Below are 15,818 nucleotides of genomic sequence, written 5' to 3'. Positions count from 1 at the left end.
GATTACCTTTCCTCTAATCATGATATTTTATACATTTATAAATAACATGAAAGGAATATATGACGGATCTGAGAAAAATATAAATGACAGAAAACAAACAAAACCCCACAAATTTTTATTCATGAGACTAATGGGATACAAAATAAATGTAGTTTGGTTAATCAGATTGAGATTCAAGTTCAACAGAGTTGATAATCCAATAACAAATCCATTTGAAACTATTGTATATTTTGAAAAGTTACTGTACCTTTTGCTTCTATAGAGGAAACATCATCACTACTGGAAGACAAAACGATTGGTATGTCAGTAATATATGTTTACATTTTGCCATATTCTGTTACTACAACCAACAAGTGACCAGTCTACAACATGGTATTTAATAAGAAATATTTTTAAGTGTAAACCCAAAAATCAAAATGAAAAATAACTAGCTAAATACCCTGAAAATCTGAAGAGTAATTCTGATGTAGGGCTTGATCCTACACACCCTTACAGAATAGTTTAGCCTCCTCTGGGCTGCAAAACTTTGTTCTAATTCTGGTCGTGGGCTTGGTGTCGGGTGGCTGGGTAGTGTTTAGTGCCCTGTGACATAAGATTTGATGATCTGGTGGTCCCGTAATGACTCTGTGCGTAGTCTCACTGGGGAAATGCTTTCATAAGTAAAGTCTATTCTTGTGAGAAAGGATTTGCAGGATCAGACATAAAGACAGTAGAAAGAACAACTAGTTTAGGTGTTGACTATTATGAAGAGAAAAAAGTATAAAGGATTATTAAGTAACCCAATCCATGTCAAAAATACTTCAGTGCTTTAATAATAACTTTCATAGTATAAAATTTTTCTTTAAAAATTTATTTTTACTGAAACATTATGAATCTGCGTACAAAATGGCAGAATGTAGCTATCTTATAATATAATCAGAAAAGCCAAGTCAGAACACAATGTCATTATTTGTTGGGGTATCCAAAGGACAGCAAATGTATTATAAAAACTAAGATCCCCAATCCTGCAAACACTCAAACACATGTTTAACCTTAAGCACATGAGTACGCCCATTAACTTCAACAGAACGACTCACTTACCTTCAATTAAACTATTTAAGCATGAGCACAAGAGTCTGCAGGTCCAGGGTTTAAGACACATGAGCAACTTTATGCATGTGAGTAGACTCACTAAACTCATTTTAAGTACTCTCACATATAAAGTTAGAGAGACAAGGTGGCTGAGGTAATATCTTTTATTGGACCAACTTCTCTTGGTAAAAGAGACAAGCTTTCAAGCTTACACAGAGATATTATCTCACCAACCTTGTCTCTCTAATATCCTGGAACCAACATGGCTACAACACTGCAAACAACATATCAAGCTATTCATATGCATGAGTGTTTGCAGTATCAGAGTCTAAAGCTATGTTACCTTTTCAATGCTTTATTTGGTATCCATATTTCTACATCCAAGTAAGTTCAAAATACATTAAAATCACATGAAATTTAATGAAATGATGAAGACCATTTAAAAGTACAAACATTTTTGAAGTGTTTGTTTCAAGCTCCTTAAAAGAAGAACAAGTAGCACTTCCCCATTATGCAACTCAATGCACTATAGTCCTGACTTTCAATGTGTATCCTATCAAAAACCTGGGGTGAAATTCTGGCCCCACTGAAATTAGTGGCAAAACTCTCACAAGGCCTCTCTTTTGCTCAGACTTCCAATTATATGAAAATACGTAATATGGACGTATTAGATGAGGATAAAAACTCAATTTTATGTGTAATCTAAGAAACCAAGGCAAAAAAATTTTTAAGTGACTAGTCATGTAAAGTGTCTGAATTTGTGTATGTTCAATCCAACATACCGCAGAAGGGCATGATTTTGCACTTTCTGAAAACCAGGACCATTTATGGTGTCTCAAGTTGAGTTGGGCCAGATCTCTGAAGATGAAAAGCCAGTGAATGAATCTATTGCGCAACACAGCGATTCAAAATGTAAGAAAATACAAGGCAATACTAATATCTGGCAACCCAGTGCCAAACTATATAATCATCATCAAATTCTCCTCCCAGTAACACTAATACAATGCTCCTAATACCACTGTGAGGAAAACCTTTCATCTAGGCATAACATTCTGGCATAAACTAAATCCTCACTGTAATCAGACAGATTGATGGTCTGAAGTTCATTTTTATTCTCTTTTTCTTTATACTTACCACATTTTCTTTCCTTTAATTTCAACCACTAATTAGATCTTCTTGATCTTATTACACATTATCAAAACAACAGGTGTTTTAATTTCCATATTCACACCTAATTAACTTGACAATCTGCCTTTTTCCTATTGTTTTCTTATACTATTCATCAATAACATATGAATTATCATTAACACTATTTAACACCTTGTTCATAAACCTACTCTACTGTATAATTTCTTTTCATTAATGCCTTGTATCACTTCAGTCCAAGCTACGTTAGTATCTCTTCCTCAGTTTCTGGAGTGGTAAGGAAATAAAGGAAGGGAAGGCAATATAAAGAGAGCCTTGATGTCTTGAACTGTTGTTTCCTTTGATAGCACTTACCTAAGTTTTGTAATGTGGTGCCATTTTATTTTTATCTTTTTACAATCACTGCTTGCAACATAGCTCAGTAACAGAACTGGTCAATTTTTTACATTTGAAAATAGCTTTGAAGAATGGCCTATTTTTCAAAAAGAAAATTTTCATGAAAAATTTGCATTTTGTTTGAAATTTTTCAGGTTTTGATTTTTCATTTTCCTTCTTTCCCCTTTCCCTTGTTGCGTTCCTTATTCTATTTTTTCACTATAAATAAAAAATGGGGAGTAGAAGAAAAAGGGGGAAAAGAAGGAGAGAAATAGGTTGAGGGAAACAAGAAACCAAACCCACATTTTTTCAGGGAAAATGTCAAAACAAAGAATTTTTTAAAAATTGCAAAAAACAATTAATATTTTTGACCAGCTGTACCCTATATATTTAAAAGAGTAAGACATACAAAAGCAAACTGATGTATTAACACTATGAAAACAGTACTGTACGGGGCACTGGTTTGTTCACAGTGTGCCTCACAGTGAATTCTGTGTTCAAATATCAGAGAAACATACAATCACACTGGCTCCCTTATAGATAGTGCTACAGCATGAAACAACTCTCTGATTATGCAAATTTAAGACTGAAAAACCTCAACAGTGTTCCGTTAATTCTGAGAGTCAGTGTTCAAACTGAAGTAGAGTATACACAGATTTCCCTGCCCCAATGTGTTCATTAAGCTCTCTGCGTTCTGCTAACCAATACCTGCCAGTGTTGATTTTTAGGCTTGGCTCATTAAGATATTTTGGAAGAACAATTGTGTTGCTTTTGTTATTGCACCAAATGACAAATATTATCAACAACTGTTAAGAAACCCCGAACTCACATGTGGGCCTGATTCCATGCTGCAAATCACAAGGAGCAAATCAATGAACAAGTGCTTGCACAAGGCTATCATGCCTGTGTGTGTGATTGGGATGTTTCAAGGTCCAAGCAGAGAGACTCCATTTATGGTGTACCCCAAAATTATCTATCACACATCAGTTTCTTACCCTCCAGACCCAGAGTACCTGCCCTGATGCAGGGAAGTCTGAAACTCCTGCATTTCCCTCCACAACTGGTTGAGATAAACCAAATCTTCAGTTATAGGGGATCTGGTGAAGGATGTGTCCAATCCTTGCACTTATTCTAAATACTTTTACAGCTACAGAGTCATCAATCTTATAGCTTTGCACAGTTGTCTTAACAGCTGGTACTGGCCTTGGGATCCCCTTATAGCTTCAAAAGCAATTTGTCTAACTGTCAAATACACTTGACGGACCTTGACACAGGATTCCCTAACACTATAGACTTGGCAGCCTTGCTCAGCTCGTCTTGTGACATAGGTAGAGCCTTGTGAAACTATTTTTTTTTTATAAATTTTTGTTTTATTTTGGGGGGATTTTTTTTGTCCTTGTGTAACCCACACACCTCGTGAGTGTGGTGTTCTGTCCCATCTAGTGGCACCGAGACTACTTAAAAAGAGAGATAAAATGAGTCTGCTGTACAGCCTTAGCTAACAAGCATTGGCTTTTAGTTCATGAGGTAGATTCTCATGCACTAAGCTCCAGAGGTTCCAGGTTCAATCCTGCCTGCCAATGACTGGGGTCTGTCGGTGTTACACTTATGTTTTACTCATTTTATCCACTCAGGAACTCGCCCTGCTGCGGGGTGACTTTTTTGCTTGTTTTCCTTTTATACGTTGTTTTTTGTTTTATTTAGTGTTACTGAATATTTGCAAAAAACATGGAGCTCTAGACATGGGTGTACATCACAAAGCTTTCTTGGAATTTGTTTTTTAAGCTGTTATAGTTGGAAGATTAGCTTTCCAGCATTTGCGGTCTGATCCAATTCCTAGTAAAGTCAATAGGAGTTCCAAAACTCCCAACACAGTCAATATGAGTCTCTCCATTGACTTCAGGGGGAGTTGGATCAGGTCCTTGGTATATTTTTTTAAACTAAGTACTGATAAAGTAACTAGAGGTGGGTGGGAAATGGTTTTCTCAAGCTGTGAGAATGTTCTGGATTTTGAAAAAAATTTCTGTCACAATCAGAATGAAATGTCACAATCTCAAAAATTTTCACAAATCAATAGTCCAAAAAGAAATTTCTGATCAGGTCAAATCAAAATGTTTCATTTCAGTTCTAACCTTTCTCTATTTTTAACCTTTTTTAAAAAAAATATAAATGTAAAATCAAAAGTCACTTCAAAGGAAAAAATGAAACTTTTCAAAAATGTCAAAACAATGTTTCAACAATTCCAAATGTTTGATACTCAATTTTTTTTAATCCGGTGATTTGTCAAAACCAACCCTTTCCCAGAAACAGTTTTGGTTTCAATGAATTAGCATTTTCCTACAAAAAATGTTTCTGCTGAAAATTCCTTACTCCCTGTAAAAGTAACCTCCTAAATATAACAGTCAAAGTGCTTTTTCAGGCACAAGAGCTATGCACAGACTTATATCTCAAGTTGCAGAGCACTATACCCCTTTTACTAATTATTCTACTTGAACTCTACTGGGAATCCATGCAAATCAACTACAGGAGAAGACAAAAAGCACAAAAATCCATGCAGAGCAACTAGAGGAGTCAGAAAGCATGAGACAATGGAAGGAATTAAGATTTTGGTTTCAAGGAGAAAGACCTCAAGGTAAAACTGGCCTGCCAAATTTGTTCCATCTTCTCCCTCGTGCGTCACTACCTTTTACTACCCTGCACTTTATAGATATGCCCACTGAAAGCAATCAACATACTCTCTTCTTGTAATAATATCATGTGGTATGTGGGTAGGTTGAAACATCATTTTTTGCTGGATCAGTAATAAAACAATGCCAGTTTAGCTACCAAAAAACCCACCAACTCTAATTTAACCAGCTAATTTAAGAATATCACTACCAGTCATCCTATAATGTGTCAAGACAGAATTTACCTCTTATATGATTAAATTATTCCCAGCAGTAATAACATGAAATTTAAATATGTTGCTATATATCTGATTACTTGCAGGATCTATTTTTTATTAATTACACAAATGTGTTTAGATTACTTCTATGTTCCTTCTACACTCTTCACATACTAAAGAGGGAGGACAGATTTAAAGCTGCTGATCACAAATATCTCAATCACAATATATAATTAATCAGACCAATTCTTAAACAATTTTTGTCTAAGTAAGGAGTAAAAATCAGGCTCTTGTAATTAAGTTACACATATCCCTTAATGTTGTAGAGATAAGATTAAAAATTAACAAGGTCTATTAATGTACAACCAGATAGTACAATATGCCTTTATGCCACTTTCTGTTTGCAGCCAATTTTGGTATATGCCAGTTACTATTTATAGTTATTGGTAGGCATTAAAAACAGTGCATCGCTATATATACAATTGCTAGCTGTTCCTTCTCAATTGTAACTTGTCTTCTCAAAAAAACAAATGTAGGCTTCTTCCAGTCATTGGGGTTTTTGGAAAATTGCATCAACATACAAAATGTAAACCTTATTACTCAAAGCATGCCTCATACATATATGTATGATATGCCTCTGTAATGCAAATGTGTGCAATATTTTGTGTTATACTCAGAGTGCAAGAAACTGAGAAACTAAAATGATGGACCAACTATTTTTAAGATAACTATAAGTAAAGAGAAGTTCAATTTGTGCTGAACTTATTAAAAATCCACATCCTATCCGATATAATCAATATCATAATGGATACTGATATCTTTAAAAAGCAAGGGACAATCTAAACCACAGGCTCTCCTCCTTCCTCAGTTACTGCTGCCAGGGACTTTCTGCTTTGTTGCAGTAGTCGTCCATGAAAGAGAATACTGTTTTCCAGGGGCCGTTTTTTTTTCTAAGTATTTAGACAGTGCAGTAGGAACCATACTTGCAATGCTGTCTTTTAATTGTTAGTTAAGAAGATAATCAAAATGCCACCCTGTCACTAAAACAACTACTTTACTGGTGCAGAAAAAACAAAGACACAGTTCCTGAGAAGAGTGCAAAAAAGAGTGCTAGCCCAAGAGAGCAAAAAGCCTGAGGCAGCAGCTGGAATGGAGTATGCAATTCAGATTTTCAATTCAATTTTCCAAGGTATTACCATTGTTTAAAAAAACCACACTATTATTAATTATTATTATTATTATTATTAAATATTTGTTTATTGGTAGTAATAGCAGCTGTAGTAGTGAGCATTTATACAGCACCACAAAAAGAGGTGGTAACTGAAGCCACGGAAGGAGAGAAGGCTTTGGGAAAAAACAAAGGGAAAGAGAAGAAGGGGACTGAGAACAAAGCCTGGGCCTGTTAATTGCCGCAGATGTCTCTGACCCTTTTCAACCTGTGTTTAAGCCAATGTATGGCTCGGAGATTGTGCACCACTGAAACCAGCACAATCTCCTTCCAGCAATGCACAAAGATGAGACACCCACATGACTCTTCCAGATCTGTTCGCTGACTTTAATACTTCTAGCCATGAGGTAGTGTTGATGCATTTGCAGATGTTGGCAAGGCTAAATGGAGTTGCTTTTAAGGGACTCTATTCATTTCTCTTTGCAACGACTGTTTTTACAAGATGACTGTTCATCAGCCTCAGGTACTCTCATTTATAGGGTTCAACAAAGGTCTATGTTGTCATCTCTCCATTCTACAGTTCACCCTAAGATGCTGCTGGGGAAAGAGTGAGATATTTAGGTTGCTGTATCCATCAATACACAGATGACACAGAGCTCCATGTGTTTCTCTTGTCAAAACCAGGCCATTTAGTAACTCAGCTTTCCCAGTGTCCAGTTGAGATGAGAGCACAAGCCTGTTCTGGAGAATTCAGGAAACATTTAGAGAAAATGGCAGATTTAATATTAATGTGTCGCTTCTACTATCACTGAAGTTCACAGTTCAGAAATTTTACTGGATTTTGAGCTGCTTTTGGACATCCAAATAATAATGGCAGTCCTGTTGTTTTTTTCCATTGACTTCATTTGCCAAGGAATTCCTCCTGGAACTAGCTAGCCATTATCTACCTAGCCACTAACACCCATGTTTTTGTCTCACAGAGATTGCATTATTGCAAAGCACTCTACAGAGGACTCCACATGAATAACATTTGGAAAATTCAGGTAGTGCAGAATGCAGTTGCTTGCTTACTCAGAGGTGTTTCATGAAAAGAGATCACACCTATGCTCTGGATATTTCACTGGCTCCCAACTCATTTCTGTGTACAATTTAAAGTGTTGGTATTGACCTATGAGTCTTTTATGGTTTCATTCCTAAGTATCTAAAAGCCAATAGGACTTAATTGCTTTAACTTGCAGCTGAGATCAACTGCATATCATTTGCTGAAGATCCCTAGAATTACTAGCTTAAGTTGGTGACAGGGTATTCTCAACAGAGGGCCCTCAACTCTGTAATTCACTTCCCCCTTTGGTCTGGCAAAGCCCACATTTTTTAACCTGCCAGATCAACTGCAAGAATCACCTAATCACTCAAGGCTTTCCTGAGGAGAGTAGGTTAAGCAGGGGAAGACAGTCTTTTAATGTAATTTTTTGACATATTCTTAATATAGATTACTATTGTTATTAATCTCATATAGTAAGGGTGTTTATGTTACGTGTCAGGTTAGCCACACAGAGACAGAGGCCAAATGGACACTAGCAACAACAACTTAACTGTAAAAAAAAAAAAAAAAAAAGCACATTGTCTCCAGCACTAGGGAAAGATGTGCTGCAGTATTCTTCACACAAAACCACCCATTGACTAAACATTGTAATGCAATTTCAACTTTCCAACTCTCTCCCTTTTAATTTTTCTTTTCTGCATTTTAACAATTTTAAAAACAGAAAACTATTTTTTTCAAACTAACTTTAAATCTAAACAAATTTTGCTCTGTTACTCATCCCTAAATCATACTGTTTGTTTAACTATGCAGCCAGAACAGGTAACAAGGTGGTGACTAGTCTGCCTTTTGTTTGCAACAGCTTTCTCTGGGAGGGGTGGAACAGGTGAATCTTCTGCTCCTGGTACTGCATCTGCAATTTGTAGTTTGCTCAGTTTTGATTGTTGAATCAATGAACTGAGGAGATTGACGGTTTTGTTGAAAGCCCCACTGTCTATCTCAACAGTGTATGATCTGGGTGTAATGCTTCCAGACCAGGCCCCAGCTCATGCCAAGACCCCAAGGCCTCACTGAACACTGACAAAGGCATAGCTGAAAACCAGTCTGGCTTAGCTGTGGGTTAATACAGTTAAAACAGATATTAGTGTTATAAGAATGTGTTTAGACTTTATGAAATCCTTATAGGATGGTGCATGCATTAATCCTACTTATAATATCTGTATCCCACAGTATAAAGTTATATTGAGTGTCTGTATTGTAAACCTCTGTAACTGTGTAACTCACCAAACAGGAAACGAAGCATTAATTAAAGTAAAGTGCTCATGCTGCACACAAGATGGCCCACTGAAGGCTAATGAGACATTGCGTAGCATCAAAGGACAGAGACCTAGTCAATGGCATTCCTAACTCAGTTCAGGAAGCGGAGGCATGTGCATAAACTCATCCCAGCAGCTTGGCTTTTGAGGTGAAGGGGATAAAGATCCATGACAAGGAGAAATGGGGTCTCTTTATGCTGTCTCGACTCTGAGGGCAAAGATTCCTAAACATAAGCAAGAGATCTCCATGCTGCTTGGCAGGGGTCAGCCCTAGGACATATAGAGCCGCTTATTATACAAGTTTGTATTACCTTTCAAAATCTGAGACTGCAACTCATTTGTGTGTATGTTTCCTGTTTTAATCCTGTAAACAACTCATTTCTTTTTCCTAGTTAATAAACTTTAGATTATTACAGGACTGGCTATAGGCATTGTAACTGGTTTGAGATATGAGTATAATTCATCTGGGATAAGTGACTGGTTCTTTCTGTTGATAAGGGTAGAAGTTTCCTGTCAGTTATCAATTTAAACGAACTCAATCCACAAAGATATCTGTAGAAGTTCTTATATGCCCAGACATTTGCCAAGCACTCCTTTTAAAACTGTGCATATTCTTTTTCTGTTTGTAAGTGCACGAGAGCAGAATGCACCACCAAGGCCATAGCTACTGGAACCAGCACAAACTATTGAGAGTTTGTTTACATCGTAGAACATTAAAAGTAGAGCAGTTGAGATCACCTCTTTTACCTTTTTGAAGGAAGTCTCCTGATTTTGTACCCATAGCCAGGATGTATTGGACCTTAATATTTTATCAGAGGTTTTGTCACTGTAGAAAGATATTGCAGGTATCAGGCAAGGTAATTTACCATCCCCAGCATGTATCTCAGTTCTGGTACATTCAATTCTCTAACTGCTTTTACTTTCTCAAGGGTAGACTAATTCCATCTTTGGTTACTGTCTGTCCCAAAAATTCAATTTGACATAGGTGGAAAACACACTTCTCTTTATTTAGCTTGAGTATAGACTCACTGATTAAGCTCAGAACTTTATTGAGGGTTTTGCTATGTTCTCCCATTGATGACCTGTATACTAAAATGTCATCCCTAAAAATGACAACCCCATTTATGTTCTTAAGCAGCTCTGCCATCTTTCTTTGCAAAATTTCAGGAGCGCTGGTAATCACAAAAGGTAATCTTTGAAAGCAAAATCTCCCAAAGAGCATAATGAATGTAGTCAGTTTAGCACTCTCTTTGGCTAAAGGAATTTGCCAGAAACCACTTGAGGCATCTAGCTTGGAGAATACAGTAGCTCCTGCCACTTTAGGGAGGAATTCTTCTAGTACTGGGAGGATATATTTTTCTATCACTACTGATTCATTAAGTCTTTTATGATCCACACAGATTTGTATATTCCCATTTTAACTCATAACAGGTACTATCAGTGTATACTATGCAGTGGGCTCAGCAATTTTCTCAATTATATCATTCTTTTCCATTCTCTTTAACTAGTTTCTACTTTATGAAGTAATGGGATAGAAATTATGCAGGGCATATGTATGCTATATGGTTCAGCACTGTCTCTTAAGATGATTTCTACTGGATCTCCTTTTAAAAGTCCAATATCACCAAATATTCCATCAATTTCTTCCACTTTTCTCACTAGACCCATCATGGCAACCACACTAAGAGTATGCAAAAATGAAAGGAGTACTTGTGGCACCTTAGAGACTAACAAATTTATTTAAGCATAAGCTTTCGTGAGCTACAGCTCACTTCACGATGAAGTGAGTTGTAGCTCACGAAAGCTTATGCTCAAATAAATTTGTTAGTCTCTAAGGTGCCACAAGTACTCCTTTCCTTTTTGTGGATAAAGACTAACATGGCTGCTACTCTGAAACCTGTCACTAAGAGTATGGAGATTGTCAGCCTCCAATACTCTAATCACATATACATTAAAATTAAAGCTTTTGTCTTTGTCTATTGTTTCTGAGGAAAATTGTCCAATGCAATTCAAAATACCTCTGGGGCTATTTAGGCCAGCATCTGCTCTTTTCAGCTCCATGACTGTAAGTCCCTTCTGATATGACTGTTACAGCTGCATCCGAATCTATTTGAAAATGAAGAGTCTTTCCACAAATATTCAGTTTCATCCTCCAGGCAGGCTCATTACACATGATTGATCCAAGACAAAATGGCTCTTGATTCACAAGGTATGTCTACACAGCACAGTGAGTCTCAAAGCCTGGGTTGACGGACTCAGGTTTGCAGACTCTCACTACAGCAGTAAAAACAGCTGTGCAGAAGTTCTGGATCAGGATTAAGCTTGGACTCTGAAACCCACCCACCCTCTAGGCTTCAGCCCAAGCCCAAACATCTACGTGGGCAATTCTCAAACTGTGGGTCAGGACCTCAAAGTGGGTCATGACCCCATTTAAAGGGGTTGCCAGGGCCAGCATTAGACTTGCTGGGACCCGGGGCTGAAGCTTCTACCTCCACTCGGGGTGGCGGGGTTTGGGCTGCAGCTCCCACTCTCCCCACCCAGGGCTGAGGGGTTTGGGCTCTGCCACCCCCGCCCCTCTCCCCCGGGTCATGTAGTAACTTTGTTGTCAGAAGGAGGTTGCGGTGCAATAAGTTTGAGAACCCCTGATCTACCCAGCTATTTTTAGTGCCATAGCATGGGCCCTGCAAACCCAAGTCTGTCAACCTGGGCTCTGAGACTCACTGATGCTCACCATGTAGATGTACCCTCAGCAGTCACTTCCCATACTCCCTTTATGTGGCAGACAGTGGCAAAATGCCCAGTTTTTCTGGATTTACAGCATTTGGCTGCTTTAGCAGAGCAATCACCTCTTGGACTGTGATCTTTTCCACATCTTGTGCATCTCATCTGAAAAGCGTTAGATTTTGCCTGGGGCTTACCCCACATTGCTTTAAGAACTTATTACACTTTCTTTTTGCAACTGTGTTATATCTCCTATAGTGATTCTGTTTGTAAGTCACTTCCTCTAGGTTACTTTCTGGTGGCCACTGGTCTCTATTTTGATTTTTAATCATTTCCAGATGTCTTGCCATTTCTATTGCTGTGTGAAGGGTTAAATCTCTCTTCACTTACAGTTTCTCTGAAAGTCCCTGATCTAAAATGCCAATCACTGCTGTCTCTATCGTTCTCTTCGCTTTTTGTCTTCAAAGTCACAGTTCTCTGACATGCCATACAAGCCTCTCATAAAAGAATCCAGACTCCTCACATTTTTGGACATGCTGGTAGAAACATGCTCACTCATAAATCACATTACAGTGAGGTATAAAAAGCTCATAAACTTAGCCAGCAGCACAGCATAATTGTTCTTGTGGGTCTTCTCTCCAAAGGCAAAGGACTTAAAGATATGTTCAGCTTTCCTGCCCATGGCCATAGACTACAGAACTATATCGCACCTCTCCACTCTTCTCGTGGAGTTTAGTTGTGATGCGGAAACATGCAAATTGTTCCTTCCAATCAGGCCAGTCTGATGGTCTGTTGAAACTGAAGCTCTCTGGTGCATGGAACTTTGGCAGTTTGACAAAATTCTGCAGTGTCTATTGTTTGTCTTCTGACACCGTGTCAGGTTAGTCACGCAGAGGCAAAATGGACATTAGCAATAATAACTTTACTGTAAAAAAAGGATTGTAGACTGTCCTCAGCATTCTTCACACCGCATCACTACACATTATAATGGAATTTAAACTTTCCATCACAACATGCAAGTAGATAACTCAGAAAAATAAAGGGCAGGATCAATGTAAAATTTGATACATGAGTATTTTATTGAAAATGTGTCAATGCCCATAACATTGCAACTGGCCTCCAAGTCTTTTCTCAAAGTAACTCAGTAAAAACGTTCAAATAAGTACAAATAAACATTTTTATGTAATAAGCAGCTTTCAAACTTTAAACTCTAAGTTATTTCTGTAGTGGATATAAACAGGTAAATGAGGCTGTAGAATTGACTTTAGTTTTATCCTCACACTAAGCAGAAAAGTGCCAGAACATGGATTGCTGACACTTTCTGCTTGCACTTTTATTAGCAAAGAAGTTGCTGTTAGATAAATCCTGAGAGCCCAGAGAGGCTATATAGTCAGTGGTGGCCTTTCTCATCTCAAGATGCCACAAGACCCACTATTTTCATTCCCTTCCTGCCTCTCCTCTCTCATCCAGGCCTGTGTTTGGAATTCAGCAGATCAGGACTACTTCCTGCTACTTCTGCTTATCTGATGCGATGGGTACAAATAACCTGGGCAATAAATACTGGGCATTTAGCTACAAACATTAGTAGTTCCCCAGCAGTTCCTATACTTACCTTGATTCTTTAATAGAAGGTAAAACTGTTTCTTCCTAGGACTCTCAAGGTGGTCAATGGGGTTTTCACATTTTGCTACCCATCAGCTACTACTGACATACATTCGAGACTCTGAACATTGGTTTTACTAAATAAGATCTAATCATCAATTGGAAAGTTTCCATTCTTTGCTTTTTTATTTTCTCCCCACCTCCTTTCAGTTGAACAGTAATATGTACAGTAATATGCCCCAGTGAAAAAGAAAAAATTGAGATGCAACTTGATAATGGATTGTTACCCAAGACCAGCCATTTACTATCTAGAGGAAAAGGATTTTAAGACCTTATTATGGGGCAACCTCATGTATCTCAGTGTGCGCAATAAATGAACCAGAGGATTGTTATTCTGAACCTGGCTGCTACTAGAACAGAAAGTGAAACCGTTTTGCAGATAAACTGTGTTTTAGGCTTTGCAGGCAAAGCCAAATGTTTATGCACTCATTTTCATGTTTTTTCAAGAATTTTTCTGTGAATGTTTTCTTTAAATCAGAAAATGAAAAATAAATATTTAGATCAGAAACTTCATCCGGTTCTGCACTTCATCTCAGAAGATAAAGATGTGAATTTCTGAAAAAATTAACTTCGAGAAAATGAAGTAGAAGTGCCTGTCCCCGTCCTCCACCCCGTGTTATTATATCTAAGATCCATCGCTTTAGGATCTGAGCATCCATCTTGCAATAAGGAGTGTATCTGTCTCCTCTAGTAGGGAAGTGCAATTATCCCCATTTTACACATGGGAAACTGAGGCAAAGGGTATATTAAATGACCTGCCCAAAATCATAGGGGAAATCTTGGGCGGAGGGGGAGGCAGTTCCCTGTGGGATGCAAGCCGTGGCTATGGGCAGGCAGGCCGGGCCCAGGCGCAGTACCTGCCACCAGCCCCTTCCTTCCACTCGCGGTAGCCTCGAGCAGGGCTTGTCCATCTCTCCCTTGCAGGCTGGTACCCGAGACGGGTGGAGGCATCGCTCTGTCTCGAGGCCTCCACTTCCCCCTCCGCCAGCTTCCCGGGGTTGCAGTGGAGGAGGGAGCTAGTCACCGTCCGCCCGGGCACCGCCCCCCCCGGGAGCTCAGCGTGCGTGGCCTCCCCGGCCCGTGCCCTGCAATGGCGCCCTTTGTTGTCCCCGTGCGGCGGCCGCCCCCCCGCCCCATCCTATCCCGGCGGCCGCCCGGGCTTCCCGCGCACCGGCCCGACTCAGCCGCCTCCCCCTGCGGCAGAGGCCGCCCAGGCCCGGAGAGCGCGGCGCTTTGTCCCTGGTACCCAGGCTCCTGCCCCAGATTCCCGCGGCCGGGAGCAGCAGGGCTGCCCGTCCCCAGGCAGCCAGACGCGCCCCGCCACCGCCCCCCCGCACGCCCAGCCCCAGGACCCAGCTGCACCCCCCGGACCCCGCTGCACGCCCAGGACCCCGCCGCACGCCCTGGACCCCCCGCTGCACGCCCTGGACACCCCGCTGCACCGCGCGCCCTGGACCCCGCTGCACGCCCAGGACCCCCCGCCGCACGCCCTGGACCCCCCGCTGCACCGCGCGCCCTGGACCCCGCTGCACGCCCAGGACCCCGCCGCACGCCCTGGACCCCCCGCTGCACCGCGCGCCCTGGACCCCCCGCTGCACGCCCAGGACCCCGCTGCACGCCCAGCCCCAGGACCCGCCTGCTCACCTGCCCTGCACATCCTGACACTCCTGGCCGCTCGTCATCGTGGCCGGGCCCGGGCAGCAGCGGGCGCGAACAGCTCGCCCAGGCTGTCGAGGCTGCAGCGACGGGCGCCGCGCGGCTGCACGCCTCAGCGCGGGAGAGGTGGGGGGAGGATGGGGAAAAAAACAACAGAAGCCTCCGGTGGGGAAGCGGCCGGGTCCCCTACCGCGGGGAACGCGCCTGCGCCGCCGGGCTGCTGCTCCTGCGGCAGGGACCCGGCGCCTCCCGCCCGCAGCGCCGCGGGAGAAGGAAGAGCGGCTGCAGTCGGAGACTGGCCAGGGCCCCGGAGGCGGGGGAATCCCCGCAAAGGAGATGGCAGCACCAGCAGGAGGGAGCCGCTGAGCAGAAGCGCATCCACCGGCAAACGCAGGGCAGAGCCCAGTGTCACAGCTCCTGGTGCCCCATCGCCCCTGCGCTGTCCGGGGCAGGGAGCAGCCATCCCAGCAGGGCTGGCCAGCACCTACAGGGCTAGGACTCAACAAGTCAGGGTTCTGGTCCCGGCACTGCGTGCGGGGAGACCTCGGGCAAGTCGCCTCTCTTTGCTTCAGTTTCCCTATCTGTGGACGGGGTATAATGAGCCCAACCTCCTTTGTAAAGCACATTGACATCTACTGATGAAAAGCCTTATATAAGAATTAGGTGTTATTGTATTATAGGTACTTATATGGCCCCATTACTGTAGTACAAGGGTGGGCAAACTTTTTGGCCCGAGGGCCACATCTGGGTGGGAAAATTGTATGCAGGACCATGAATGTA

At 41.1% G+C, this 15,818-nt stretch overlaps 1 protein-coding gene across 4 annotated transcripts in view; it reads right to left on the bottom strand.

Moving 5' to 3' along the window:
• Positions 1-15,367, bottom strand: part of LOC140917218 (caspase recruitment domain-containing protein 8) — a 39,631-nt gene extending 24,264 nt beyond the window's left edge. For 3 of the 4 annotated variants that reach the window (XM_073359534.2, XM_073359537.2, XM_073359535.2), the window contains exons 1-2: positions 15,027-15,367; positions 248-279 (exon numbers count right to left, since the gene is read on the bottom strand). In XM_073359534.2, the coding sequence (XP_073215635.1) occupies positions 248-279; positions 15,027-15,064 (70 nt within the window). In that variant the 5' untranslated portion in view covers positions 15,065-15,367. The remainder of the gene's footprint in view (positions 1-247; positions 280-15,026) is intronic. The other variant, XM_073359538.2, reaches the window with a different exon arrangement.
• Between the last annotated feature and the right edge of the window lie 451 nt (positions 15,368-15,818).

This window comes from Lepidochelys kempii, chromosome 9 (genome assembly GCF_965140285.1).
Source record: "Lepidochelys kempii isolate rLepKem1 chromosome 9, rLepKem1.hap1, whole genome shotgun sequence".
Taxonomy (NCBI): Eukaryota; Metazoa; Chordata; order Testudines; family Cheloniidae; genus Lepidochelys; species Lepidochelys kempii.
Note: the sequence above shows the minus strand (reverse complement) of the source record. Positions and strands in the feature narration are given on the sequence as shown.